Consider the following 27319-nt stretch of genomic DNA (forward strand, 5'->3'; position numbering starts at 1 on the left):
ATGCACTAGGACACAAAGGTGTTGGGGTAACCACCTACTCTGACCCCACAGGACACAAAGGTGATGGGGTAACCACTTACTCTGACCCCACAGGACACAAAGGTGATGGGGTAACCACCTACTCTGACCCCACAGGACACAAAGGTGTTGGGGTAACCACCTACTCTGACCCCACAGGACACAAAGGTGTTGGGGTAACCACCTACTCTGACCCCACAGGACACAAAGGTGATGGGGTAACCACCTACTCTCACTCCACAGGACACAAAGGTGATGGGGTAACCACCTACTCTCACTCCACAGGACACAAAGGTGTTGGGGTAACCACCTACTCTGACCCCACAGGACACAAAGGTGATGGGGTAACCACTTACTCTGACCCCACAGGACACAAAGGTGATGGGGTAACCACCTACTCTGACCCCACAGGACACAAAGGTGATGGGGTAACCACCTACTCTGACCCCACAGGACACAAAGGTGATGGGGTAACCACCTACTCTCACTCCACAGGACACAAAGGTGATGGGGTAACCACCTACTCTGACCCCACAGGACACAAAGGTGATGGGGTAACCACCTACTCTCACTCCACAGGACACAAAGGTGTTGGGGTAAGCACCTACTCTCACTCCACAGGACAGACTTCACTGTAGCCTCGGTCAGAGCCCATGGCTGGGGAGGTCATAACCCCTAGGATGTGTGCCTTCTAGTCTCATTAGTTAGTGCGGCTCTCATCTTTGGTCAGAGAAGCTTCTTTGGGCAGTAAGTAAAGTAGTCAATGTGGTGCTACCACAGAAAAAGATAATTTGAAGATAACTCAAAAATAAGATATAAAGTTCCCACGCAGGCCTGTAATCCCAGAACTCTGGGAGGCAGAAGCAGGAGGATCTCTGTGAGTTTGAAGCCAACCTGGTCTACAAAGTCAGTCTAGAACAGCCATGGCTACACAGAGAAACCCTGTGTCTCAAAAAAGCAAACAAACAAATAAATCAAGCAAACTAGCTCTCCCAGCAGGGTGAAAGTCACAAACTTCATACTTGGAAACTGCTACGTGACAGAGGCACCACTAAAGACAAGACAACATGGGAAAGATGGTCAGAGAACTGATCGGGCATAATCAATAAAATCTATTCAGTTATGCTCCTTCTTCTAGAGTATCTTTTGGAAAACAAAGGTGAATAAAGGTAGTTTAATCTTTCTTCTTCAATACCAAACATCCAAATACCATTCAGCCTTACATTCCACACAATATTGCAATGTCTTATTATTGTTAGCCCAGTTCCTATCGGCCACGCCACAAGCAATGAACGCAGTGCTAAGCCTTACCTCAAGAACCTGGTCAACAGAGGCAACTGGGTGCAACATGATGAATAATATGAAAACATACAAAATAATCACAGATATAACAAAAAAATCTGGAAAAGAAAATGAAAAATTAAATTAGGCATTTTCTTTACATTAAAAGGTACCAAACACCAAGGAACATACAATTACTGTAAGCACACAAATTTGGTTTGAATACCTCCAGTAAAATTGATGAAATGTAAGCAGCATATGCTGTTATTTCCTACATTCTGAGCATGCACACTCCCTCTGATTATGCACATACTTTAATCCCAACATTCCAGATGTGGACAGATCTGAGGTCCAGGCCAGCCAGGAATACATATACAGTGAGACCCTGGTCAAGTGATTCCCCTGCCCCAATTTTACATTCACAAATGAAAATGTAGTATTCTATTACACATGTATAACTAAAGTAATACATGTTATTATGGTAGTAAAATAAAATGCTGGTGGGAATTACAAAAATGAAACAGATGAAATGGCGATGCAGGTATGATGACACAGACCTGGAAAGCAGAGGTGGGAAGGCTGAGTCTGAGGTGAGCCTGACCTGCAAGATGAGATCTATCTCAGGAGAAAAATGAATCAGAATGGATGGATGGATGGATGAATAGATGGATGGATGGATGAAGTTTCAATGTAATGAAGACAACCTGTACTGCTTTTCAAATCTTACTTTATTTAATGACTTTGTTCCTGATAAATATATCTTTAGTTACAAAATTTGTTATATTTACATAACATGTTTTTCAAAAGTTGCTAAGCCACCCCTTGCCTCAAACAAAAAAGCTAAATCTAGTGAGAAATTATAGTTAAGAATAAAGTATGTGTCATCATGGTACATAAAATGGAAGCACAGCCAAACACAACAGTGCATACACAGTTTTAAAATGTGTAGCTAAACTGAGAGTAGGTTTTACTTCAGGAGGGAATGCCACTATGGAGAGGATGCCTCCAACACCCATTACTAATATTAACAACAGTAACAAACAAAACCTCAAAATAAGTATAATACATTACACTGATTAGATCTAGAGAACAACTGAATGGTCCTAGCAAGAAACTATTCAAGAATTCCAATGGCGATGTACACTACTGACAGGAAAGTAGGGGGTGAAAACTAGGACAATGTGTATGGCCAACTCTATTGTATCCTCTATACACTCTGTACGCACAAGCACAAGCTTACAGAAAATAAAGTGGTTTTATGAGTCTATTTCTGCTGAAATATCTTAGCAGATTTAAAAGAAATCAGTATCATTGCCAACAATAAAATGGTCATTCACATCAATTGATAACTAAATGAAAAGGTGACCTTGGAAGTTTTCCAAATGTATATTTAAAGTAGCTTAAAACTGGGTATGAAGTTGGGCATGGTGGCACACACCTTTAACCCAGCTCTGCCAAAAGAGGAGGGAAAAAAAATCCACAGTAACAAAACAGAAAACCTGGTATGGCTCTATGGTAGAGTACTTGCCTGAAAGCTGCACTTTCCTACAACTCTCCCTGCTTGAATCAATTCAGACCATTCACTCATTCACTCACTCACTCAATCTCAGAGTACATCTTTTCTTTTTTTAAATCACCATAGTTAATTTTTCTAGTAGGGAAGAAATCTGAAGGCCAGACTTTTTAAGAAAAAAAAAAAGAAAGAAAGAAAAGCAAAGAAAAAGAAAAGCAAAGAAAAACCACTGTCTCTGGACATAGTGCAGCGCACCTGCAATCTTAGCAAGGGTGTGGTGAGATGGCTCAGCAGGAGGTGCTCCCTGCACAAGCCTGGTCATCTGCGTCTGATTCCTGACACCCACGTAAAAGGTGGAAGGAGAGGGCGACTCCACAAAGTTGTCCTCTGTCCTCCACATACTACATTAAAAATAAATACATAAATAAATAAATAAGGAAGGAAGGAAGGAAGGGTAGGTAGGGATGTGGCTCAGTTGGAAGAATGCTATACCTAGCGCGCATTATGCACAGGGTAGGACCCCTAGTGCTACGTAAACTGGGTGTGGTAGCAAACACCTGCAATCCTAGCACTCAAGAAGTAGACATGGACGCTCAGAAGCTCAGGTTCGCCTACCCTGTTACAGGCTGGACTACACAAGAGCCTACCTTTACAAGCAAACAGTGAAAAGAGTTGAGGACAGAGTTCAATGGTACAGTACCCATCTAGCTTGTAGTGGGAGTCCTTAGGTTTAAGCTAATATTGCCTCCTACTCTCCCCCTACAAAAGGTTTAAAGTACTGTTTTAAGTATCACAGCGTTGGTCTGGTGAGTATCAGTTACACAGAAACACGTCTAACTAGTAAGGTCATAGTGGCAAAGTTGTCACCAAAGACAAGAACTGTCAGTTAAAGACAGAGAGGAAGAGAAACTACCAGGAAAACCAAATTCCAATGTTACCTGTGCAAATACACACAAGGTCAAAGAGGGATAGTGCACGTGGAAATGTTCTTCAACTCCAAAATGAGAGCTGGGTTCTAATGGCGCTTACTTCTATGATGTCCAAAATCTAGACCTGGCAGTTTTACTGAACAATGACATCTTTTCACAGCTACAACAAACACACAAATACTTGGCCATTTGCTCCATGATACTGCAAAAGCCAGGTCAACTAATGGTTTCAATGTTTAAAATTGTCATTACTGCGTATGAACTGGTGCACACGTCATGGCACATATGCAGTCACAGACATCTGTGTGCAGCTGAGTCTCTTTCTGCACTTTCTGCACAATTCTAAGGACTGAACTCCGGTCACACTTTTCTGGCAGGACACATGTCCTGCTAAGCCATCTCAGTGTCCTATTTTTAAAAGCTAGCAACTTACATAATTTTGAAATTTATGTTAAAACCTACAGACAGACACAGACCTCTATGCTGTTGGCCACTTCTGTGATGAGTAAAAGTGACTAAACATTAGGAATTCCAGAGACACTGACCTTGACACCAGTGAGTAGAGAAAAGGACAGCAAAAAGAAAGCATACCAGCTGCCTCCCTGAAAGCCTCCTGCAGCTCCCTGCTTTTAATTCTAATTCTCTATACTCAAAGAAAGAAAAGGGCTCAAAGTAACAGAATATGAAAACCAGAGTTGTTGCTTTAATTTTTAAACTTAGGAGTAGGAATGCTCATGAAAGTGAAAACAAGACAGTAAACATTGAGATTATTAAAAACATGTCTATTATAGATTTACTAGTTAAAATTCATTTATTCTATTTATTTTAGGTTTATTTTGGGACAGGGTCTAGCTACTGGCATGTCAGCAAGCCCAGCTTTCTTCTCTAAACTCTTATAAGGAAAGAAGAAGGTGGAATTCGTGTTATACTTACAATTCTTATAGCAAGGCTGCCTGAATGGTTTTCCTTTTGAAAAGGCAATTGCCACTGTGAGGTACTGAAAACTGGAGATAAAAAACACTGTGGTATTTTCATAATTTTGTATTTTACATGTATCAAGTTCAGTTCCATTGTATAAGTGTGATGAGTTCCAACACGCACTTCTTGTTATATTACAAACACTGCAATAAACAAAGAACAAAGCAGCATCTTTCCAAGGGGCCAGTGTTATTTTAGCTGGCTTAGATCACTCCAATACACAGAAGATAAAATTTATATAGAGAGATGAAACAGCAGCAACACAGAGGGCAGGCAGATGTTTTTTTCTTTCCCCTTTAGCTGTATATTATAATCAGTTTAAATTAGAATCAAGTAATTTTTAAAATTAAAGGCCACAGGTCTGTCTTTAGCACTATTCCACAGTAAGTGGGGATATAGCATCTTATTTAATATATGTGATTCCTCTAGGGTTCATACTTCTCTGAAGTTATACTATTTGGCCAAGCACTGGCACCAAAATAACCTTTAATGTTTTCTAGTTATAGCTTGCCCTCATTTCTAAGTGATACTACTGCTGTGCATAAATAATTAATGTTACTGCAACAAACACAGCTAAATGTTAAACCCCTATGAATTGAGTCTAGAAAGATTCAAGACAATTTTGTCCATTGCTTTTCATAGGCAATGCCTACATACACTTAAGAAAATAGTGACATTATTTTTAATTTTCTAAAATTTAATGATATCGATCAAGCAAATTAAAATATTCACAACTGAAGAGTTTATAAAATTATTCACATCATAGTTTGTGAACAGTAGAGCTAGGCTTGATATTCCTTTCATAAAGTTCTAAAATGATATCTAAAAATAAACAAATACATAATTAATAGATACATAAATACACAAATACTGGAAGCACTATGCCTCTTGGAGGTTGATGGCAATTTTTCTCATTTTACAGATAATCAGGTCTGAGAAGCAAATTCCTCAAGGGATTCTAAGGTTCTGTCTATGTAATGAGTTGCACTCTGCCTCTAAAGTTTATACTCAAATTTAACCCCTGCCCTCACCCCCCCCCCCCCACCCCCCACCCCCAAGACACTAAAAGCAGAGACTGGATGGGAACTTTAAGGGGTGATATGGGCTTGGCCCTCATTAGTGGATAAATTCATTCATGCAATTAATGTATGAATGGGGGCAAATCAGAGTAGGTCTGATATAAAACCCAGTTTAAACAGGTCTCTCATTGTGCGATGTCTGGTACTGCCTAGTAATACCACCATCAAAAAAGACAGCATATGTAGTTTCTGAACCAGGAGGCAAGATAAATCCTTTTTCTTTATAGTTTAGTTGTGGTACTGATGAACAGAAAATTAAGACACTGTCTCCTAATGATTGAAGTTACTATGACAAAAAGACAAAAATTTTATGTGTTTAAAGAAAACTGCATGTTGGTTCTACACACATTTCAAGGCTCACCTTTTTATAGTTATCTTACACAAATTTTTATAATGGATTACCAACTTACTCTGAATATGGATCACACACTTTATACTGCTTGACCCAGAAAAACCCCAGTGACTGAAATCCAACGCAGATGATGATCTGAGACAAGACGGAGAAGAGGAGCGCCCCGGATATAAGGCCTGAGGGTGGTCTCTGTGCCACAAGCTCTTTCCAGGCAGGATTTAAACTCACTGTATTTTAAAGGAAAGGACAGAAAATTTTTGTCTAAATTCCTCTACTAAGACATAATGAAATAAACTTGGAAATAAACTGGCTTTCTCTACTAAGTATTTAATAAAAGTTTCCAGACAAGCCAAACGTCATACACATTTAAATTAATCCCAGGACTCAGGGTGGCGGAAGAAAGTGGATTTATTTATTTGAGTTCAAGGACAGCCAGGCCTATAGAGTGAGTCCAGGATAGGCAGGGCTAGCTACACACAGAAACCCTGTCTCAAAAAGGCTCCACCCCCAATAAACAAACAAAGTGTTAGCATTCTGATGGGGGATTGTTGCATCTGTATATACCCATCACTTGACCATATACCCAAAGGATATGCCATCCCACCAAAAGGACATTTTCTCAATTCTGTTCATTGCAGTTTTATTCACAACAGCCAGAAACTGGAAACAACCTAGATGTCCCTCAACTGAAGAATAGATAAAGAAAACGTGGTACATTCACACAATGGTGCATTAGTGGTTTAAAAAACCAATAATGACATCATGAAATTTGCAGGCAAGTAGATGGAACTAGGAAAAGAAATCATCTTGAGTGAGGGAACGCAGACCAGAAAGACAGACATGGTGTGTATTCACTCATAAGTGAATGTTAGCTATTAAGTAAATAATAATCAAACTACAATCCACAGACCCTGAGAGACTAGGTAAAGAGGAGGGCTATGGGGGGAAGCATGGATCTCCCGATAAGGGGAAACAGAACAGATCCTGAGGATAGCCTGAGGGCCTGGGAAAGGAAGTGACTGGGCAGGAATGAAGAAGACAGTGCTGGGAGAGACAGCTAGAATTGGGGTGCATTTGGGGTGGGTAGTGTAGAAACCTCGTGCAGTGGAAACTTCCTGGAATCTCTGAGGGTGACACGGATGAGGACGCCTAGCAATGGAGGATGCAGAGTCTGAGCTGTCGTCTTTTGTAGCCAGGGAAGGCTTTTCATGGTGGGATGGGTTACATTCAGTTAAGAACTATGGAGGTCCTCACAACCCACACTGATGCTAGGACAGAAGATCACACTCTGAAAACTAATAGCAAGGTGCCATTGCTGAGGACAATTTACACTCAGCTCATGGAATATACAGAGGCTGAAGTGGCTAGGAGCTAGGAGCACTCACTAAATTCTCTTTGGCAGAAGAAGGTGCTCTGAAGGCTATGGAAGAAGAAATCGGACAGCAGCCCAGCCACAAAACACTCCACCTACAATCTGTCCTGTGTGCAAGATATGCTGGGCAATGGTGGCATAAAACACTTGGGAGTGGCCAACCAATGTCTGATTTAACTTGAGGCTCACTCCACAAGAGGAACTCCATGCTGAACACTGCTTGGATGGCCAGAAACCAGATATTGGTAGAACCAAACATGACTGGACTTAAAATAAGTAAATAGTAATAACGAAATGATTCCTCATGACACTCTACTATGCTCATAGATCTATGGCTTGTCCAGTCATCATCAGGGACATTTCCTACAGCAGGAATCTAGTCATCATCAGGGACATTTCCTACAGCAGGAGTCCAGTCATCATCAGGGACATTTCCTACAGCAGGAGGTGGGAACTGGTACAGAGACCCATAGCTAGACACTGTGCAGAGTCTAAACTGGAGAACACCATTGGGTCCTAGTGGAAGAGGGGGAGGAAAGATTGTGGGATGGATGATACCAGGGGAACATTGCCCATGGAATCAACAAGCAAGGCTCACAGACACAGCAGAGGGGCTGCAAGGGTCTGCACCAGGCCCTCAGCGTTATTTGTTTTGGCTGTTAACTTGGTGTTTTTGAGAGACTCTAAAAGGAGAAGTAGGTGATTCTCTGACTCCTTTGACTGCTCTTGGGACTCTATTCCTCCTATTGGGTTCCATGTCCAGCCTCTATGGGAGCTTTTTCCCTGCCATATTGCCCCTGTTTTGTCCTGTTTGCTGTTGTCTTTTGGAGGTCTTTTTTGAAAAGGAAACAGAGGAGGAGTGTATCTGGGAGAAAGTTAGGAGGAGTGGAGGGAGGGGAAACTAAACTGAGGGTGGGATGTATTGCAGAAGAGAAAAAAGACTAGGGCAAAATACAAACAACCAGTAATAAATCCTACACAGGTTAAACTACTTATAATAGTTGATGCAAATTTACCAAAATTTAATACATAAAAATTTCAAATTTTCCTATGCTTTGAAATCAAGAAAACGAGTAAAATACTCACTTGTAAATACTACTACCAAAATGATTGCCAGATCAATGAAGAGAAACTGAAAGTCTCCAAGGTTACTCAAGATCTACAAAAGCAATTGTGAAAGCTTAGGAGTGTTCTCACAGCGTTGTTGCCAGTCTACAGTCTTGTTTTTTCCCCAAGAATAACACCTTCAAAATGATATTTGAATATCTGCCTTTAAAATTAATCATCAGTAACATATTTGCATAAATTTGACCTCATGTTAGTATAAAAGGTTTGAATTTAAAACTTATTTGACTCCCCCGCAAAAATTTGGAAACAGATTGTTTTCTCCAAATATTTCACATTCTAATATTCAGTATTTTCAAGTGTCAGTGTCTTTAAGTTTCTTCATGTTTTAATTCTTCCCTTCTGATATTTTTATAAAGAGTAAAAAGGGAGTGTTCATAAAGATGCCTTTAGAAAGTTAGTGTAGGTCAATAGGAAATCTACAGTGAGATCAGGTTGATTATAATCTAAGAGTTATCTATTCTCCAAATGCAAACAGTTCTATCAACAATGACTGAAATATCTTTCTGTAGATGCGCAGCAAAGTGAACTACAACTGTGACTGTAACACAGGTGGCACACACCTCTGCCCGTAGCATAACAGCACAGATCGAATGCCCTCTTCAACCACACTCAATATGAGGCTAGCTTAATAACTTGAAATCCTGTCCAAAGCAAGCAATCTGCACTATAGATAAAAAGAGCACAATCTGCAGATTTTCCATAAAAAGCTATAGCCATGGGTGCAGGCTTTAAGGAACATACATCCCAAATTAATGCTATTCAAACTTCAACACCTCCAGGTAATTTTATATACTACATAAATTTCATTTTTAAGCCTCTAAGACACATGCTCCACACCTTTGGTGCTTTACCAGTATGTATGATTGTCGGTACTCACAGAGTACAGCAGAGTAACGCTGAAGTACTGTATGATGCTATATAGTGCCATAAATTTAAACACACAGAAAGACGTCATCAAAGCAGCGCGACCTTCCCTGTGAACAGAAATGTTGGCTGTGACTAGCAGCACCTGAGCTTGTGCTTCCGTCTTGACAGAGAGCATCAGCATTCACTGCTATAGCAACATTCTTGGCTGGCTACCAAAACCTGCATGCCGCAGCGCAGTCATAGGATCACCAGTCCCTTACTAGTGAGTCACAGTCAAACATGCTCCTTATGGTAATTCACTCTACTATATTTTAAGTGCAAGACATTTAAAACCTGAGCCAGGAATACTAGCTCTCACATCAGTGCTCTCAAACACTCAGGGGACTGAAACAGAGAGCGGGATCACAAGTTCATCCAGGCTACATAGTGAATTTCTGACCAGCCTGCGCTACCAAGTAGGTCCCTGCCTCAAAAGACTGAGCACGAGCTAAGGGGGCATGGTGCACGTGGGAGGTGGGTTTGGAGGAGGACGGGAGCGGTGTTTCCTTCTGGGGCTGGAGAGCTGGCTTAAGAGCACTAGGGGCTTTTCCAGAGGATCCTGGATTCGGCTCACAGCACCCACATGGTGACTCAAAGCCGCTCCTAACTCTAGTAATAGGGGCTCCGATGCTCTTTTCTGTTCTCCTTGGGTAATAAACACACATGGTGCACAATACTCTTATACTCTCCTTCTCATTCTCTCTCTTCTCTCTCTCTCTCCCTCAAGGTCTCTTCCAGAAACACAAACAAGAAAAATTCTGATTTTTAATACCTGATGAGGTTTGGCACACAGGAGATACTGGGTGTCTTAGAAGTAAAAGGAGATGCCACAGAAGCTTCAAGCTCAGATAAGGAAATGCCACCATGTGCCCTCTTCAAAGCCTAACAGTTTCAAGAAAACTCATTAAATTTTGTGAATGACTCAAGCAAAAGAACAAAGTGCAAAATAAGTCACAAAAAGTGTACTTACACCACAATCATTTGCACCATCACCGCACATCCCAACAAAGTAACTGAAACAACAACAAAAAATATGAGTTTAAGATTTTATTTTCTTACAATTCACATATAAAGTAGACTCTCCAGAGCCACAGAGAGCTAACAGATACATGAAACAAGTGCTCTTCGCAGTGGGTGATCACACACAGGACTGACAGCGCCGGGCGATCACACACAGGACTGACAGCGCCGGGCGATCACACACAGGGCTGACAGCGCCGGGCGATCGCACACAGGGCTGACAGCGCCGGGCGATCACACACAGGACTGACAGCGCCAGGCGATCGCACACAGGGCTGACAGCGCTGGGCTGGGACGGGAATGAGCTGGGTAACTTCTATCTGTACATGAGGAAAATGCTTTTGGTGTCTCCGTTTCCTTACCAGTAGAACAAAAGGCCTGAGCCTGCATACTTTTGAACATACTTTTTGAATTATTTGTAAAGATTTCTGCCCTAGAAACTTCTAACATTACTGGTCACTAAAATTCCAGAGCCATGACCCAAGTGCATCTGTATGAACCTGTGAGGCCAATACTTGGGAGGAGCAAGAGTTCAAGGCCACCTGAGACATTGCCTCAAAACAAATACCCCAAAATTCAAGTTATAGTGTCACTTCAACTTTAATGCACATACAAGCACCAAATGGATTGAGCAGGCTTTTAAAAAGGCAGAAAGAACACATGAAGCAGAAGGAGAAGTGAAGGAGAGCTGGAGGAGGGCCTGGAGCGGGGTTTGGTCTGTCATAATAAACTATATGCATGTATAACAATCTCAATTTTAAAAAGCAGTAATTATGATCTCTGTGCACATATAACCTCAAGAAGGAACTGTGGGCATTTTACTTTAGCCAGATAACATGTAAATGAACTTGTTTTAAAACACACTTGGCCTGGTGCAGTGGGACATGCCTGGAACAAAAATGGGTCTCAGATTTTTGCAGTTTTTCCTATCTTGGAATATTTGCTTCAAATTCTATTATGACACTCAAAAAAATCTCAGATTTTAAAGACTTTCCGAGTTTTGGTGTTTGGTTTAAAGATGTTCAACTTATACGTAAGAAATATTAACTACTGTTTAGAATTTAAAAATGAAACTGTAATTCATAAGAAAAGCTCATAAAAGCCGATTAATACTTACTCTACATTCTGCAATGCTTCCACCAACTGTGTCTTCTGATCTGGTGCCATTCTAGCAAACACGGTGCCATGCAACATCAACTAGAAAATACACATTTTTAAAAACATGTTGTTCACAGTAAGCCCATGAACACATTCATAAATTCCAAGTATTTACCTTAGGAACAAGATCTTGAAAATGTTCCAATATAATTGAAAAAGACTTTCCATTCATCGCAAAATGGTAGCGAGTCAGCTGAAGATCCTCTAAGCTATCATGAGCAAGTTTAATTGGAATAGCCTGTGGGTGAGACATTCAGGACAATATGCAGGCGGCCATGCCAAGAAATACAGTTCTATGTTCAATATGTTTATACCAAGATTTAATTATATTAAAACAGTATTTATTCAAAGAAAAGGAACGTCAGTATCAAAATTTAAACATCTATTTTCTTATAATGAATCAATCTCCAGAGTGGTAGTCCTGGCTTCTATTTTCATTCACTATTTTGTTAATATTGGATATTTGTGTACCATCTTTTTTTTTCCAGACTAAATTCAAATAAGTGAACTTAAAAATACAATATGAATATTACCTCTGAGTCAATTGCTGATGATTCGTTACCCTGTGTCAGGGAGTCTGTATAGTGCCAATTGATCTTGGCAACTTTCCCATCCTTTGGAGGTAATGCTTCAGCAATGATGACCTTATCCTGAGGTAGAATCATTCCACAGTCTCTGGCCACAGACACAGCCGTCAACATGTTGTCACCTATTTTTCCAAAATATTTTAAACACATTAAGGCTGAAAGAGAAATATGGGTGTATGGGACAAGCACAGGCTTCTACTGCAGTTCCCATGGCTGGCAGAACAGAATGATGCTGAGGAGGGGCCACACAGGACGGCTCAGCAGGGAAAGCGGCTTTGCTACCACCACCTGCATGGAAGGAGAGAACTGACTCTCGCAGGAGATTTTTCTGGCTTCCACATAGTACAGAAATGAAATGTAATTGATAAAATTTCTCACCTAATTCTAACAAACACCTGGTAATCAATATATATATATATATATATATATATATATATATATATATATATATATATATATATATATATATATATATATATATCATTATTAAGAATTGTAAACAATCCCCAAAACAAGAAAGGCATGCACTTATTCTTCAGGAATTTTATATCACAGCTAAGAAACACAGAGAATTCATAGAAGGCATGGCACAACATGTGGAACAGGAAAAAGAACAAAAAGGTACAGAATAGGGTTAGTTTCTTCTTCACTACTGTATATGAACAGATTTTGTTAGAAATCAGAGCGAGGGGCTAGGCTGTGGTGGCTTTTAATTCCAGCACTCAGGAGGCAGAAGCAGGAGAGCCAAGGCTACACAGAGAAACCTTGTCTTTAAAAAAATAAAATAAATCACAGCGAGGATTGCTGTCAGCCATGCAGGAGGAACAGCAAAACCACTTTAGAACTCATGAACAGGGTCCTCTGGTTAGCACACGCATGATGGGCCTGCCTCAGAGGGGCAGAACTGTGAGGACGATGTGTCCCGAGGACTCCATGCTGTCATGGAGCATTGCTCTGCTGGCTGCCCTGCAGTCACCACATCCCTCCTAATCTATCGTTGTACGAAAACTCTAAGGGGGCTTCCAGGCCTCGCTGGGCAGTATCATTGGCACTTACAATAAAAGTGCTTGATCTTTTTCAAGCATTATGGCTGGGGCAGATTAGCAATTCACCCACAACCCTCAGGAAGAAATCAGAAATGTAGATTATTAGCAATGACCACTATCCTCAGAGAGAATTAATTTAGTGAAAAAGATCCTTAGGTTAAAGTATCTTGTTAATGACTCTGCCGTAGAAAACCTTAGGGGTCAATGTGAAGTTCAGAAAGGCGCACTCTGGGTAGCTGAGCCAGGGCTTTGTGGTCAGAAACAAGAGCAGCAGCCACCTGGCTGGCACTGGCTGACATGTCTCTCTCTTGCTGGAGTTGCACTGGTGATCAAGGTGGTGACTGACTTCTTGTACCCACTTTTGCCTTCAGCTTCCTGATACAGTTTAAAGATCTATGTAACTGCAAATTGTAGCCTCCTAGTAAGAGAAGCTGGCTGAGAAAATGACCTTGCTTGCTTATACTTTGTCAATCTATAACAAGGTCCTTAGTTATAAATATATGTGGCTTTTTACTCACTAATACATAAAACATTTAATCATGTGAAGGGACTGGGGAACATGTTTTTCTACATATAATCATTCACTTAAAACAATGAAACCACATTGTGATTTTTGTACTGCTTGAAAGGTTTTGCTGGGATATATAAAGTTGTGGGAGAAAAAAAAAGTTGTAGAGCTTTGCTCCGTGCACCCCGTGTGTGAATATGTATGTATATATGTAAAATGGTTGGAACTTTGAGCACGCCTGCTTTACATTCGCTGCCAACCCCACACCCCCTCCGTGGATTGCTGAACAGACTGAACACACCTGCTCTTCAACAGCCTTTATAAGTGACCATCCCTCAATATTAGACAACATGAGCTCTAGTCACACTCACCTGTGACCATGACAGTTCGAATGTTGGCTTTATGCAAATCTTCAAGTACTGCAGGGGTTTCCTGCTTTAGTTTGTTCTGCATTATAATCAATCCCATAAAATCCATGTTGTTTTCAATGGCATCTCTGAAGAAAAAGAGTTAACACATAATGGTTTAGTTCAGACAAAAGATTGACAGAGCAATTTAAAATATCCATTGGGTGTGGTGGTGTACACCTGTAATAACAGCACTTGGGAGGGAGAGGTAGGCTACACAGAGAAACTCTGTCTCAAAATCCAAAAAACCAAGACAACACCTGCCCAAATCCAAAACAAAATAATAATAAAGTAAAACATTCATATACTGAATGAACCATATGTATACTTACCAGTTCACTATATCCAAAAACCTAAATCTTAGAAAACAATTTCCAAGCAATGTTTTGATATATTGCAATGAAAGTTAACTTGACAAAATACAAAGATAATCTGAAAATGTTTATCTTTGAAAACATTCACCAGCCTAATTTAAATGTTAGGTGGCAGGGCACAGTAGAAGTGTATATACTAGATATACCTATAATGGACTCATTAAGACTTAATCAATTCTATAAAATACAATTCTTTATCTTAGCAAAATGATAAAAATAACCTTAGCACTATAATAAGGTCCACTCAGTATATACATGTGTCTTTAGTGACAAGCAAGAATCCTCAGAAGGTTGCTCCTTCAATAATTGAGAAACTGACATACCCACAATATTAAAGTCCTCAGGTCAAATATAAAGACATTTTTCTAACAGAAATTTCAAAAGCATACTTCAGCATCACCGTGGTGACAAAGTCTGCTCAGTGACAGCCACATTTCTACTAACTCTTAAACTGCCAAACTCTCCCATAGAAATAGTTTTAATCAAATGGAAAAGAAAGCCTTAAGTTACAAACTAAAAATTCAGATGTAAAATCACCAAGTGATTAGTCAACAACAGAGGCGGGGGAATAGCTCACCCAGGGGCGTGCTGAGCGAGTGAGGGTTGTAGTGCACAGCTGCAATCCTAGTGTTGAGGAAGCAGAGACAGCAAGACCCCGAAAGCTTGCTAGCCAGCCAGCACTGGTAAACTGGTGAGTTCCAGGTTCAGTGAGAGTTCACTCAAAACTCAAAGTGCAGAGTGATAGAGGAAAATATTTACCACTGACTTCTAGCCTACAAACGTGGAGACCCAAGCACACATACAGCACGGACAAATTCGACAATAAAGGTGCCTGAAACCTAAACATCTTTGAAATACTTAATTCATAACAAATGGTAAAGATATTACAGGGAAAAGAAAGGTCTCTTGAAATCTGTGTTCATAATGGCTGTAGCAATGGGAAACTACTAGGTTAGTAGCACTGAATCAGTTCTGTATTAGGCTCTCATGCTGAGTTCAGCTGACTTCTTAATTCAAGATCTTATGAATGCCAAATGCCATGGACATCCTGTACTCTAATGAATTGTACAATCTTAAAATGTAGAGGCTTAAATTATAAGAAATGGTAGCAATCTGTTCCTACTAGGAAAAGGAAGAAAATGAAGCTAACAGTGAGGGATAAAGTGATCTGGCCAAAGCAGCCTATTCAAGGACACGAAGAGCTCTCTCAATATGGCAGGCTATAGGCATAACTATAGGTAACTGAACAATTAGTCTTTAAGGGTCCAATGACCAAAGGTGACATTATAAAGAAAGAAAAGACTAACCTGCCCTGTGTGGGAATTAGGACATACCTGTAGTTTTCAATGTGGTATGTGTTTATCAGGTCACTGGGTTTTTGTATGTGTGTGTTTTACCTTCATGTATGACTGTGGTGTCCCTGGTGCCCACAGAAGACAGACAAGTATGTTGGATCCCATGGTACTGAGGTTATGGATGGTTGTAAACCGCCACAGAGGTGCTAGGAACCAAAACCAAGCCAGTATTCTTACCTTCTGACCCATATCCCCAGCATGCTAGTTCTAGTTCTTGTTTTTCAAAAATATACTCATGTACAGATCAGGCAGAAGTTTCAGGACAAAAAATATTCTTGTCTGCTTACAAAATACTAAGCACAGCATTATCAGTTATAGCAGCGAGAATCAGAAAGGTGTGGTGGTTGGTAACAACTGTCAGCTTGTCTGGAAGGCAAGACTCTGAGCACGCCTGAGGGGATTGTTTTGTTGATTACGCTGAGGTGGGAAGACCCACCATTGCAGGTGGCACCATCCTCTGGCTGGGATCCTGGACCACAGACATAGAAAAGAGAAGACAGAACAGCAGCACCTGTTCACACTTTTGTTTCCTAACTGTGATGAGACTGGATGCTTCAGGCTCCCACTGCCTTGACTGCCCCACAATAATGGCTGTACTTGAGCTATGAGCTCAAATGACCCCTTTCTTCCTTAAGTTGCTTTTGTCAGAGAGCTTTATCATAGAAAAGAAACTAAGTCAAATTTAAAGCCATTATCAGTAATATCGTTTGACAAAGGGCAGAGAAAAATGGGGGGGAGGGGAGTGAGAACACTAGCAGGTTAACAGTTCACCGGCCAACTTTGTATTTGTTTCCCATTGGGTGGTACTTTTTTTTTTTTTTTAATTTATTTATTATGTATACAGCACCAGATGGCTGCGAGCCACCATGTGGTTGCTGGGAATTGAACTCATGACCTTTGGAAGAACAGACAGTGCATAACCTCTGAGCCATCTCTCCAGCCCCAGGGTGGTATCTTTTAGGGAAAATAAACAGAACAGCTGACTATTCCTAGGACATGGTTCAGTGGTGAAGAGCACATAGCCCCATTCCTCACAGGGGACCCAAATTCAGCTCCCAGCACCTACAACAGGCGGTCACCACCTGTAACTCCAGCTCAAGGGATCACTCACTGACTTCTGGAGTCCATGGGCCCTACATTCATATCCACAAATTCACACACAGACTACACATAATTTAAAAATCAGAAAAATGTAGTACTTCTACACTTCTTTTAAAAAAGCAAACAATTATTTCAGGAACATAAAACACAGGAAAGAAAGAAAGAAAGAAAGAAAGAAAAAAAGAAAGAAAGAAAGAAAGGAAGGAAGGAAAAGAAAAGAAAAGAAAAAAGAAAGAGAGAGTGAGGTGGGGTAGCACAGAATTTAATCCCAGCACTGGGAGTTCCAGGCCAGTCTGGTCTACACAGCAAATTCCGGGATGGCCAGGATACAGAGGAACTGGCAATATAAGATGGGGGGGGGGGGGTGGGGGGTGGGGGAGAGATCATAGTTTTACCTAAAACAAAGCAACAATATAAACACCTCACACATTCAACCTTTAATAATATACGATCACATGCCATAGCTGTACATGACTTATAGGGAGTAAGTGATGCATTACTGAGACCTATGGGAATGTTGCCCGAGCCTTACCTGTTAATATGCTGTACTTTATGCCATGTCAGTTTCGACTCCAATTTTCTGTGTGCAAGAGCAATTACACGGAAGCCTTGTTTGGTATAGTCTTCTAAAACCTTCTCAAAATCAACTGGAACTTTTAAAATAAAAAAAAATTTAATGTTAGAATTGCTACTGTAAGTTCATATACATATCAGAACTTTACCCGGAGCCTACTTATTTCCTTACCTGTCTCAGGTTTACACAGACTGGCAATGACCTCAGGGGCTCCCTTCATGTACGCATCCATTTTCTTATCGCCTAGGACCCTTGCAACCACACTCATCCGTTGTAAAGCAGAAGAAAATGGGAACTGGCGAACAATTCCTATCTCATAAATAGCCTATTTAATTTCAAAAATGCACACAAAAGATTTATTATTCTTTAAGAATAAAAGCAAATGTACTTATCTAAAAAGAAAGCATTCTTCACTTACTGGAAGTTCAAACAGCTCCTAAAGACAAGAGAATAAAGAACAGATTAATATATACCAGCTAGAAAAACTACAACATCTTGAAAACACACTTAGAAAGCATCAAACAAATTCGGCTGTTTAGGTCAGAACCTAAGAGTCCCGCTATAGCTCCTCCCAAGAAAAAGGTGTACTGCCAAGGTGGGCTCCATGGTGTGACCATCAGGCCAGAATGCATAAGGACCATAGCTCAATTCCTAGCAGAGGAGGGTGGGAAATGGTGTCCAAACACTTTCAATTATATTTGAATCATAAAATATAGGCACATTAAAAGTTATGATAAGCTGGGTGTGGTGGCGCATGCCTTTAATACCAGCACTCAGGAGGCAGAGGCAGGTGGATCTTGGGAGTTCGAGGCCAGCTTGGTCTACAAACGAGTCCAGGACAGCCAAGGCTACACAGAGGAACCTTGTCTCAAAAAACCAAACCAAACCAAACCAAACCAAACCAAAACAAAACAAAAAAACAAAACAAAAAAGAAAGAAGCTAAAATAAATGAGAGGAATGCTAAAAAGGTTATTTAAAAGTAAAACTATAAGATTGTATGTATATTCATTCTTTGTATGCAATTCTAGGAAACAGATGCATACTAAAAAGATTAACTATCACATGTGTAAATGGCAAAGGAACATAAGGGCTCTGAGAATTGAATTTCAACATTACAGAGAATGCCTTAGCACATCAGGGTAACCTTTCTGATAAAACTCAGTTAAAATAACTGTAACTGCATGAGAGTAAAATGAAACAGCCGACTTCCTCTTCCAGAGATAGTTCCAAACTAGAGCTGGTAGCGAGCAGCCACCATGCTTGCCAGAACTGAGTGACATCATACCATTTCTTGGTTTCCTGCAGTTGTTGACTCAGGAAGCAGCTGTTTGGAAGGACGAACCACAGTGGGCATGATTCGGTTGTGAAGTGCTGTTTCTTCTTCAGTTGCTTCTTCCAGAATCTAAAAGGAAAACATAACACATCACAAAATTCCACATTCATTTCATTTTTAAGTGGACCATTAAAAAACGCTATGGTCCAGGGTAACAAGGCTGCATCTTGTGATGACACCCAGAATTGGCAATGTGTCTGAATCGTTTAAGTGGTACTGGTTTTGAAGGCATGAATGGGGTCAGGGAGAGCAGCTGAGGCTTGGCACCGTGTCGGGGCTGGAAAAGCCACTGATGAAGATACAGCCTAGCACCACATATAAGGGCTCAAGACTCAGGAGGAGGTAAAGGCAGGATATCCTAGCAAGACAGCTGTGTTTAAGGTAGGCCTAGGCTACCCAAAACCTTGTTTTCAAATACAAAAAGGTTGTATTTGGGTCTGTAGAGGTGGTTCAGCAGGCTAAGAACACTGGTCGCTCTTCCAGAGGACCTGGGTTCAACTGCTAGTACCCACATGACAGCTCCAGGGATACAATCTCACACCCAGACATACATGCAAGCAAAACACCAAAGCACATAAAGTTTACAAAATAAAATTTAAATTAAAAAGAGAAAAGGTTGAACTTACCCATCCAATGGCTTCAAACATTTTCAAATCTAGTGGGTCACCAGAAAGAACTCCTTCAATTTTTGTAAGTGAATGACAAGTAGCCATGCAAGCAACAAATTGAGATTTTACCATCATCTCACTGCAAACATTGTCTTCTGGTAAAAGAAATCTAAACAGAGAATACACACTGAATTAGGTCCAAAAGCCTCTAGACCAAAGCCAGCATCCTAACATGCCTTTAAAGGTTTGTACTTAAAAAAAAAAAAAGGGGGGGGGGTGAGGGATTAAGCTGGGCTGGGTGGTGATTACTTGTAATCCCATCACTTAGGAGCTAGAGACAGGAGTTCAAGGTCAGACTTGAACTTGAAAAATGTATTTTATTTACAGTAAAATAGATGAAACCATATCTGTAAATAAATGCTTTAAGCTAGGTTCAGTGATACAGGGACAAAAGAGACAGAGGCAAAAGGATCAGGAGTTCAGTCTACAAGAGTAGAACAGTTAAGAGACTGCTATCTCATCCTGAATCTGATCCTCAGCAACACAATCAACACATACCTGTGCTACAAAACAACTAACTAAATGAAAATAGCCCACTTGGCAAGCTGTTTCGTTTGTATTATGTACCAGGCACCAACTACGAACGGTTGCACACAGACTCATTTCATTTGCTTTAATTTGTTCACTCCAGAGTCTGGATACTGAAATCACTTAAACATGCACCACACACAAATATGAGGCAGATGAGCTATATCTCCAGCCCAGGAAGGTTATTGTCCCCACTCCAGATAAGGCAACTGAAGTACAGTAGCCGAGTAGTTTTCTGTAAGTTACACAGCCCAAGTTAGCAGAGCAAGGACAGAAACATAGGAGATTTAGTTTCCTCTGTAAAATATCTGAATTGCTATACTATACAGAATAAATTTTGGATGTGAGTATCTGCTACTGTCTGGTCCAAAATCCCCAAATTATAAAACATTAGTCAAGCTTATTTGGTAACATGAAAACCACCAGTGCTTTTTGACTAAGCAAAGTCACAATCTCTACAAGACAGCATCCATAAACTCAGCCACAAGAGTATAATACAAACATCCAACCAATGATGACCCTGTAATCTGAAAACACATTAGGAAACAATTCATCAGGAGAGTGTGCAGATATCAATAAAGACAGAACTCTATAAACCTGAAATAAAATGACAATTGGAAAAAATGTCCAGGGGGGGGGGGCACGTTTTAAAACTAGAATTAGGAGGGATAGAGAGATACCTCAGGAGCTAAGAACACCAGCACCCACACTCACACATATGGGGGAGGGGGCTGCATCCATCCCAATAGAGGGATGACCAGCCAGCCTAACCAAAGCAGTGATCTTCTGGTACAGGGAGAGACCCTGTCTCAAGGCAGTAGGGTAGGAAGCAATAGAGAAGACCTCCTATGTTCTGTTCGTTGCATGTGCAGGGTAGGGCGGACACATTTGCACACATGCACCACACATAAAATTATTACTTCTTGTAATAATATAAAGGTGTATGTAAAATTTTAAATGTTTAATAAAAATAGACAAATAACAATAAAAATATTACTCCTCTCAGAACACATCATAGGAAGATCTAGAAAGAAACAAGGATTCACTAAGGATTTCCAGATGGAAAGAAAACAACGCATAAGGAAGAAGGAAATAATCAAAAAGAAGAGGCTGAAATGCACCAGAAGCTGCACACCGAGGAATCCTTGGCCTCGAGCAGCAAATGAATGCAGAGAACGTAGGTCAGTGGTGGCCCTGTGCGTGCTAGTCAAGCATTCTACTACTGACCTACATGCCTAGGAAACATAAAAAGAAGACAGTGAAACTAGAGTTCAGGGTAAATATGTCTTTAAAAAATTTGTTTGTTTGTTAGGATTCTTGTTTGTTTGTTTGGAGACAGGGTTTCTCTGTGTTTCCTTGGCTGTCCTGGACTCCCTCTGTAGACCAGCTGGGCTTGAACTCATATCAATCCGCCTGCCTCCTGAGTGCTGCGATTAAGATTACTAGAGCCGAATGGGACTTCTCAGCAGCAGTAATGTGTCAGGAAAAGTGGAGTGCTCAGCCTATGAGTCAGAACAGCTGGGTGTGGCACATGCTTGAGATCCCAGCTCCTAAAAAATGGAGGCAGGAGGAGAGGAGGGCACAGCTACTCTCAGCTACACAATGAGTTAGAGGCCAGCTTAGGTGACATGGTACTTCTATCACCACCCCACCACCAACGTCCCACACATTAAAATTACGTACATGACGCCAAGGTGGTTTCAGGGGTGAGACAAGGCAATACAGCAAATAAATATACTTAATTAGAAAAGTCACACCATCTCAATGTATATATAAAAGGCTCTTAACAAAGTTCAACATCCTTCAAGACAAAAGCTACAAAGAAACCGGAATGGAAGGAACACGCCTCAACGCAACACACTTAGGGAAATAACATTTTCTCTAAAATCTGGAACAAACCACAGATGCCCACTCTCTCTACTCTCACCGCAGCGCTCGGAGTCTCCACTGAAGCAGTATGAGGATGAATAAAGGGGCCAGAAATATTAAACTAAAAAGTGGGGAAACGACATATGGTGCTGGGAAACCAATGTCTACATGTAGAGGAGTAAAACTCTTCCTCCATCCCACAGCCTCCACAAAAGCCAACTCAGGATGCACACGACTAATAGAAGAGCAGACCTTGTAAAAGTACTAGAGGAAAACATAAGCAAACCACTTTAAGATACATGCAGAGACAGACGTTCTTTAAAGTATCCCAAAAACACAAGATATAAACCCAAAAACTGGAAAAGGGGATTACATGAAATTAAGAAGCTTCCGCACAGCAAAGGAAGCTGTCAGCAGAATAAGGAACGCCCTAGACAATGGGAGCAGATCTTTGCCAATTACTTCAGATAGAGGGTTAATAAGATCTAGAACATAAAAATATCTGCAAAAATTCAACACCAAAATACCAAATCACTTTATCAATAGAAAAAAATACAGGCCATCTCGCCAATAAATACTTGAAAAAGTGTTTACCTGTAGGCAGCAAGGAATGCAAATTAAAACTATGTTTGAGATACCAGCTTATACCCAGTCAGAATTGCTACCACCAACAAAACAAACAGCCAATGCCGGTGAAGATGTGGAGAAAAAAGAACCCTTATGCTGAGCCACTACGAAAACAAGTATGAAGGTTTCTCAAAACCAAAAAAATTAAATTACCACATAACCCTGCTTTAACACTCTATGATCTATATCCCAAGGACTACGGCAACATTTCACAGAAACATTCCAACTTCCAGACCAAGAGTAGTGGCACGTGCCTTTAATCCTTTAATCCCAGCAGAGGCAGGAGGATCTCTATGAGTTAAAGATCAGCCTGATCTACACAGCAAGTTCCAGGACAGCCAGGATCACATAAAGAATCTTTGTCTATTTAAAAAACAAACACTTGGGGCTTTGACTACAAGCACACTCTTGAATGCCCCCACAGGCGTAGGCATGTACGTGCGTGCGCGCGCACACACACACACACACACACACACATGTGCGCGTGCACACAGCCCAGAGATTTTATACAGAACTGTTACTGCTGGGGGTAGATACACAGTTGCCTATTGTGTTAGAATGCTGAATATGCTAACAGGTTAAAAATAAACTAGACTAATAATCTATAAAATTTAGCTAATATTTACCTGGTATTTTCCACTCGCTGAATTCCCCACAGATCTAAACCATCTTCGGTAAGAGTTCCAGTCTAAATAAAAAGTACACATGCACAAAGTAAGGACAATACCTTAGAAAAACAAAATGCAAAGAACCAAATCAGTAAAACTATACTACATATGCACAATGGTGAGCCACGGAGCCTGAAAGAAAGGAGTCACATAGACTACTAAGGACATGGCTACAGTGAGAAACTACACAGAACAGTACTTGAACTATGGCTCCCTCCAAGTACAAGAAGGCATCTACTTGTATTGACTATATTTAAGCAAAGTCAACCAACAAGCAGTGTCTATACTGGTGAAAGGTAATGGTAGGGCCCTCTTCTAGACTGTGGGCACGTGCTGTATAAACAAAGATGCAAGCAAAACACCACACAGATTTAACAAATAAATAGAAGCTGAGAAAGGGGGTCAGGCATGGTAGTACAACATGCCTTTAATCCCAAGAGGGCAGAGGCCTGCCTAGTCTACACAAATGAATTCTAAGACCCAGGACTGTATAGTGAAAACTCATTTCAAGGGGAGAAGGAGAGGGAAAGGAGAAAAATACTTCAAACGATGCATATGTAAATAACTAGAAAAGAGGATAACTACAGAAATATTAAAAAAAAGGCTAAATTAATCCATAAAGGAAATGTAAACATAAATATGTAAAAGTAACACAGTGGTGATTAGGAAACCAAACCAACCTTGTCAAAGCAAACAAGATTCAGCTGCCCACAGATATTTATCCTCTGGGGACTAATACAGAAAATTCCAACTTTTTTCAGTCTTCTCTGAGCATATACAATCCCAGCAGTCATGGCAGCAGGAAGTGCAGGTGGCACAGTAATTGTAATGATATCAAGAGACTTAATAATTATTTCCTGAACTTCTTTCTACAATTAACATAAAAATAAATGTCAAACTTCCAATATTCAATAAATACTTTTTGTATTTTGTAAATATATACATTCATCTATCACTGATATAATTTTTTCTTCAGATTTTATAAAAGACATATAAATGCTTGCATGTTTGATGCCCTAGGTTCAAACTCCAATGCTGGAAAGGGGGTGGAAATTCTTTACAAACAGAAGATTCAATGAGGATCTAATGGTAATTAACAGAATGTCAGGTAAGGGACACAAAGAGCTTGTCCCATTGTAGCAGGTTGGGCTCTTCATGACGACCTTCCAATCAAGTTGAACAAGTCTTATCTGATAGTGTTTAATTCACAAGCACCTAGGCAAGTTTTCACAAAACCTAGAAAAAATGATGAACATGGCCTCTTACATGAACCTTCAATTAAGTGTTTTAGCATAATTTTAATAATCCCAGTGCCTAAGATGCAGAGTTAGGAAAGGGACAATAATAATAAATAAATAAACAAAAACAAGTTATTAATGTATATATTATTTTAGTGTATCCCACAAATAAGAAAAAGCTGAAGAACTGTATGCTGTGGTGAAAACGTTTTATGATTGTTTTATGTTTTGCTGTTGCAATGGAGTCTTGTTTTGTTTTGTTGTTTTTTCAAGACAGGGTTTCTCTATGTTACCTTGGCCATCCTGGACTCGCTTTGTAGACTCGAACTCAGAGACCCACCTGCCTCTGCCTCCTGAGTGCTAGGAGATGGAGTCTTGCTATAGCCCAAGCTTGCCTAGAACTTCCAACTTCCCTGCCTAGCCCACCCAATATATTTTTGTTTTCTAATATATGAAATACTAGTGTCATAGTTTTCTTCAGAATTAAAATTAACTTCACCACATATGAAATAATTAAGGACCAAAGCTATCAGAAGTTACGTACCTTATTTAAAATGCTGTTGATGATGGTGTAGATAAAGCCAATGCCAGCCACCACCACAAGACACAACAGAAACAAGTAGGCGTCTCTATAGAGCTTAAAGTCAGTTGGCTTGGGATATAATATAGAGCGAACAAGTTGTCCTTTGGAAGTACTAAATCCTTTCAAAAAATTAAAGGGAAAAATCACTCATGTTTTTATAAGAACTTACCCCCCACCACGATCCCTTTGTAAACATCAGTTGGGTTTCAAATTCAAAAGCGATTTTATCTACCTGTTCTAACTACTATGGCTTTCACAAGTTCTCCAGTGTAGAAACGGGTCTGAATAACAGTCGTCCCACAAAACAAAGTGTGTCGCTTATGCGTCTCTGGACTGTATAACTCCTCCCCAATTCCTTTTACATCCACTGAAGGATTTGGCAAATTAGTCTTTGTCACTGGAACACTTTCTCCTATTAGGAAAATATAATTTTAAAGGAAAGAGTAGAAATCAATGTCAAATAAATATTGAAATAGTAAAATATTTCAATTATTAAAAGTAGTTAATAACTGCTCTATATATGGACAACATAGTGTAATCATCTTTTTCTTCCATCAATTGATTCACTGAGAAATAAAGGTGTTTTCCACAGTGATTCCAGAGAGTGACTGAGTCATAATTCATCAATGTCTGCCACTATTTGAACACTGTTTTCATTGACCTTCAAATGATTTCAAAGATCAAAGAATACATCCTTAAGAACTAGCCAGACTTGGCACACACCTTTAAACTCAGTACTTGGGAGGCAGAGGCAAGTGGATCAAGGTGAGTTCGAGGCCAGCGGGTCCAAAACAACCAAGGCTACATAGAGAAACCCTGTCTTGAAAAAATAAAGAACAGAACTAATAGTACTCTTACTTTCTGTACCCAGTGATGTCATGATGTCTTTAGCCACCACTATAGAGAAAGATACACAGACACACACCACAGTAACACAGAAAATTAGGACAAGGAAGAAGGAAAAGTGAGCAGTATGAGGTTCTTTAATTTAATTCTTTATAGCAGTCCCATTTTTTCAAAGACAAGAGTGATGAAAATACATATGACAGTGTGTTTTAAGCCTCAAATATATTATGTAGAAAATAATTTCTAGTCAAACTATGATAATACTAAAAAAATTTTTACAATTTAAAAAGCAGAAAGATCCATTTCTATACTGTGAATTCCCAGCAGAGTTACCATACAGTCTACTTCTTCCCAATTAACATGTAATCTCTGTAGGCAAAGGATTTCTTCCCTCTTCCCTTATTGTAAACCATTTCCCCATGTCTAAGAAGTGGCAAGAAGCAGGTCCAGGAATATGGAAAAATTAGTTTTCATCTCAGAATGTAGTCTACTCACACACACAAAATCACTACCCACCACATTTATGGGAAAATGATAGAAATATGTTCTTGAAAAATGTAAACTACTTATTACTAATACCATTATAAACAATAAGCATTATATTTATTGCTGATTGCATTTACCTGTTAACATGCTTTCATTTACAATGCAAGTACCATTAATAAGAACTGCATCACAAGGCATGACTGTCCCATTTAATGGAATGATCATGACATCTCCTGGTACAAGATCTGTAGAAAAGATCTCTTCTATTTCTGATTAAAAAAAAAAAGTTAGAAGAAATTGTTCTTTAATTTGTAATAAAAACACAGCAAATAAACAAATGACCTATCTAAAACTCTCTTGTTCTCAGTAAGAATTGATACAGTGAGGTTAAGAACAAAACTGCATCTCATGGATAGTCTCAACAAACTCAACTATACATTAACAAATTAGCATAAATGCTAAAGAGATGGCTCAGCAGTTAAGAGCACTAGCTGTTTCTCCAGGCGACCTGGGTTCAATTCTCAGTGCCAACCTGGAGGTAAAACCAGCTCCCAGGGACCTGGCGCCCTCTTCTGGCCTCCATGGGCACCAGCACTGAGATATGTCAGCTGGCTTGTCTCCTGACAGTATGCTGAATAAGCAAAGTTGACAGTAAGTCCTCATCATACTTCCATATTCCTGTCAATCACCAACTTTGACTATCAGCTACCTTAAAATACAAGAATGAATCCACAGGGAAATTCTGTTCAAGCTGGCAAAATGAATTCATATTTCCCTAGAGCTTAG

At 40.0% G+C, this 27319-nt stretch overlaps 1 protein-coding gene across 4 annotated transcripts in view; it reads right to left on the minus strand.

Moving 5' to 3' along the window:
* Atp13a3 (ATPase 13A3) overlaps window positions 1-27319 on the minus strand; it is a 77109-nt gene that overhangs the window by 14793 nt on the left and 34997 nt on the right. For all 4 annotated transcript variants that reach the window (XM_051150818.1, XM_051150819.1, XM_051150815.1 and 1 more), the window contains 21 exons: window positions 26671-26802; window positions 25434-25613; window positions 25163-25320; window positions 24061-24249; window positions 23339-23400; window positions 19647-19797; window positions 18973-19089; window positions 18105-18122; window positions 17858-18011; window positions 17645-17765; window positions 14247-14371; window positions 12268-12443; window positions 11850-11972; window positions 11694-11773; window positions 10527-10569; window positions 10329-10438; window positions 9528-9624; window positions 8609-8681; window positions 6209-6377; window positions 4675-4862; window positions 1330-1418 (listed from right to left, as the gene is read on the minus strand). In XM_051150818.1, the coding sequence (XP_051006775.1) occupies window positions 1330-1418; window positions 4675-4862; window positions 6209-6377; window positions 8609-8681; window positions 9528-9624; window positions 10329-10438; window positions 10527-10569; window positions 11694-11773; window positions 11850-11972; window positions 12268-12443; window positions 14247-14371; window positions 17645-17765; window positions 17858-18011; window positions 18105-18122; window positions 18973-19089; window positions 19647-19797; window positions 23339-23400; window positions 24061-24249; window positions 25163-25320; window positions 25434-25613; window positions 26671-26802 (2555 nt within the window). The remainder of the gene's footprint in view (window positions 1-1329; window positions 1419-4674; window positions 4863-6208; window positions 6378-8608; window positions 8682-9527; window positions 9625-10328; window positions 10439-10526; window positions 10570-11693; window positions 11774-11849; window positions 11973-12267; window positions 12444-14246; window positions 14372-17644; window positions 17766-17857; window positions 18012-18104; window positions 18123-18972; window positions 19090-19646; window positions 19798-23338; window positions 23401-24060; window positions 24250-25162; window positions 25321-25433; window positions 25614-26670; window positions 26803-27319) is intronic.

This window comes from Acomys russatus, chromosome 8, assembly GCF_903995435.1.
Source record: "Acomys russatus chromosome 8, mAcoRus1.1, whole genome shotgun sequence".
Lineage (NCBI taxonomy): Eukaryota > Metazoa > Chordata > Mammalia > Rodentia > Muridae > Acomys > Acomys russatus.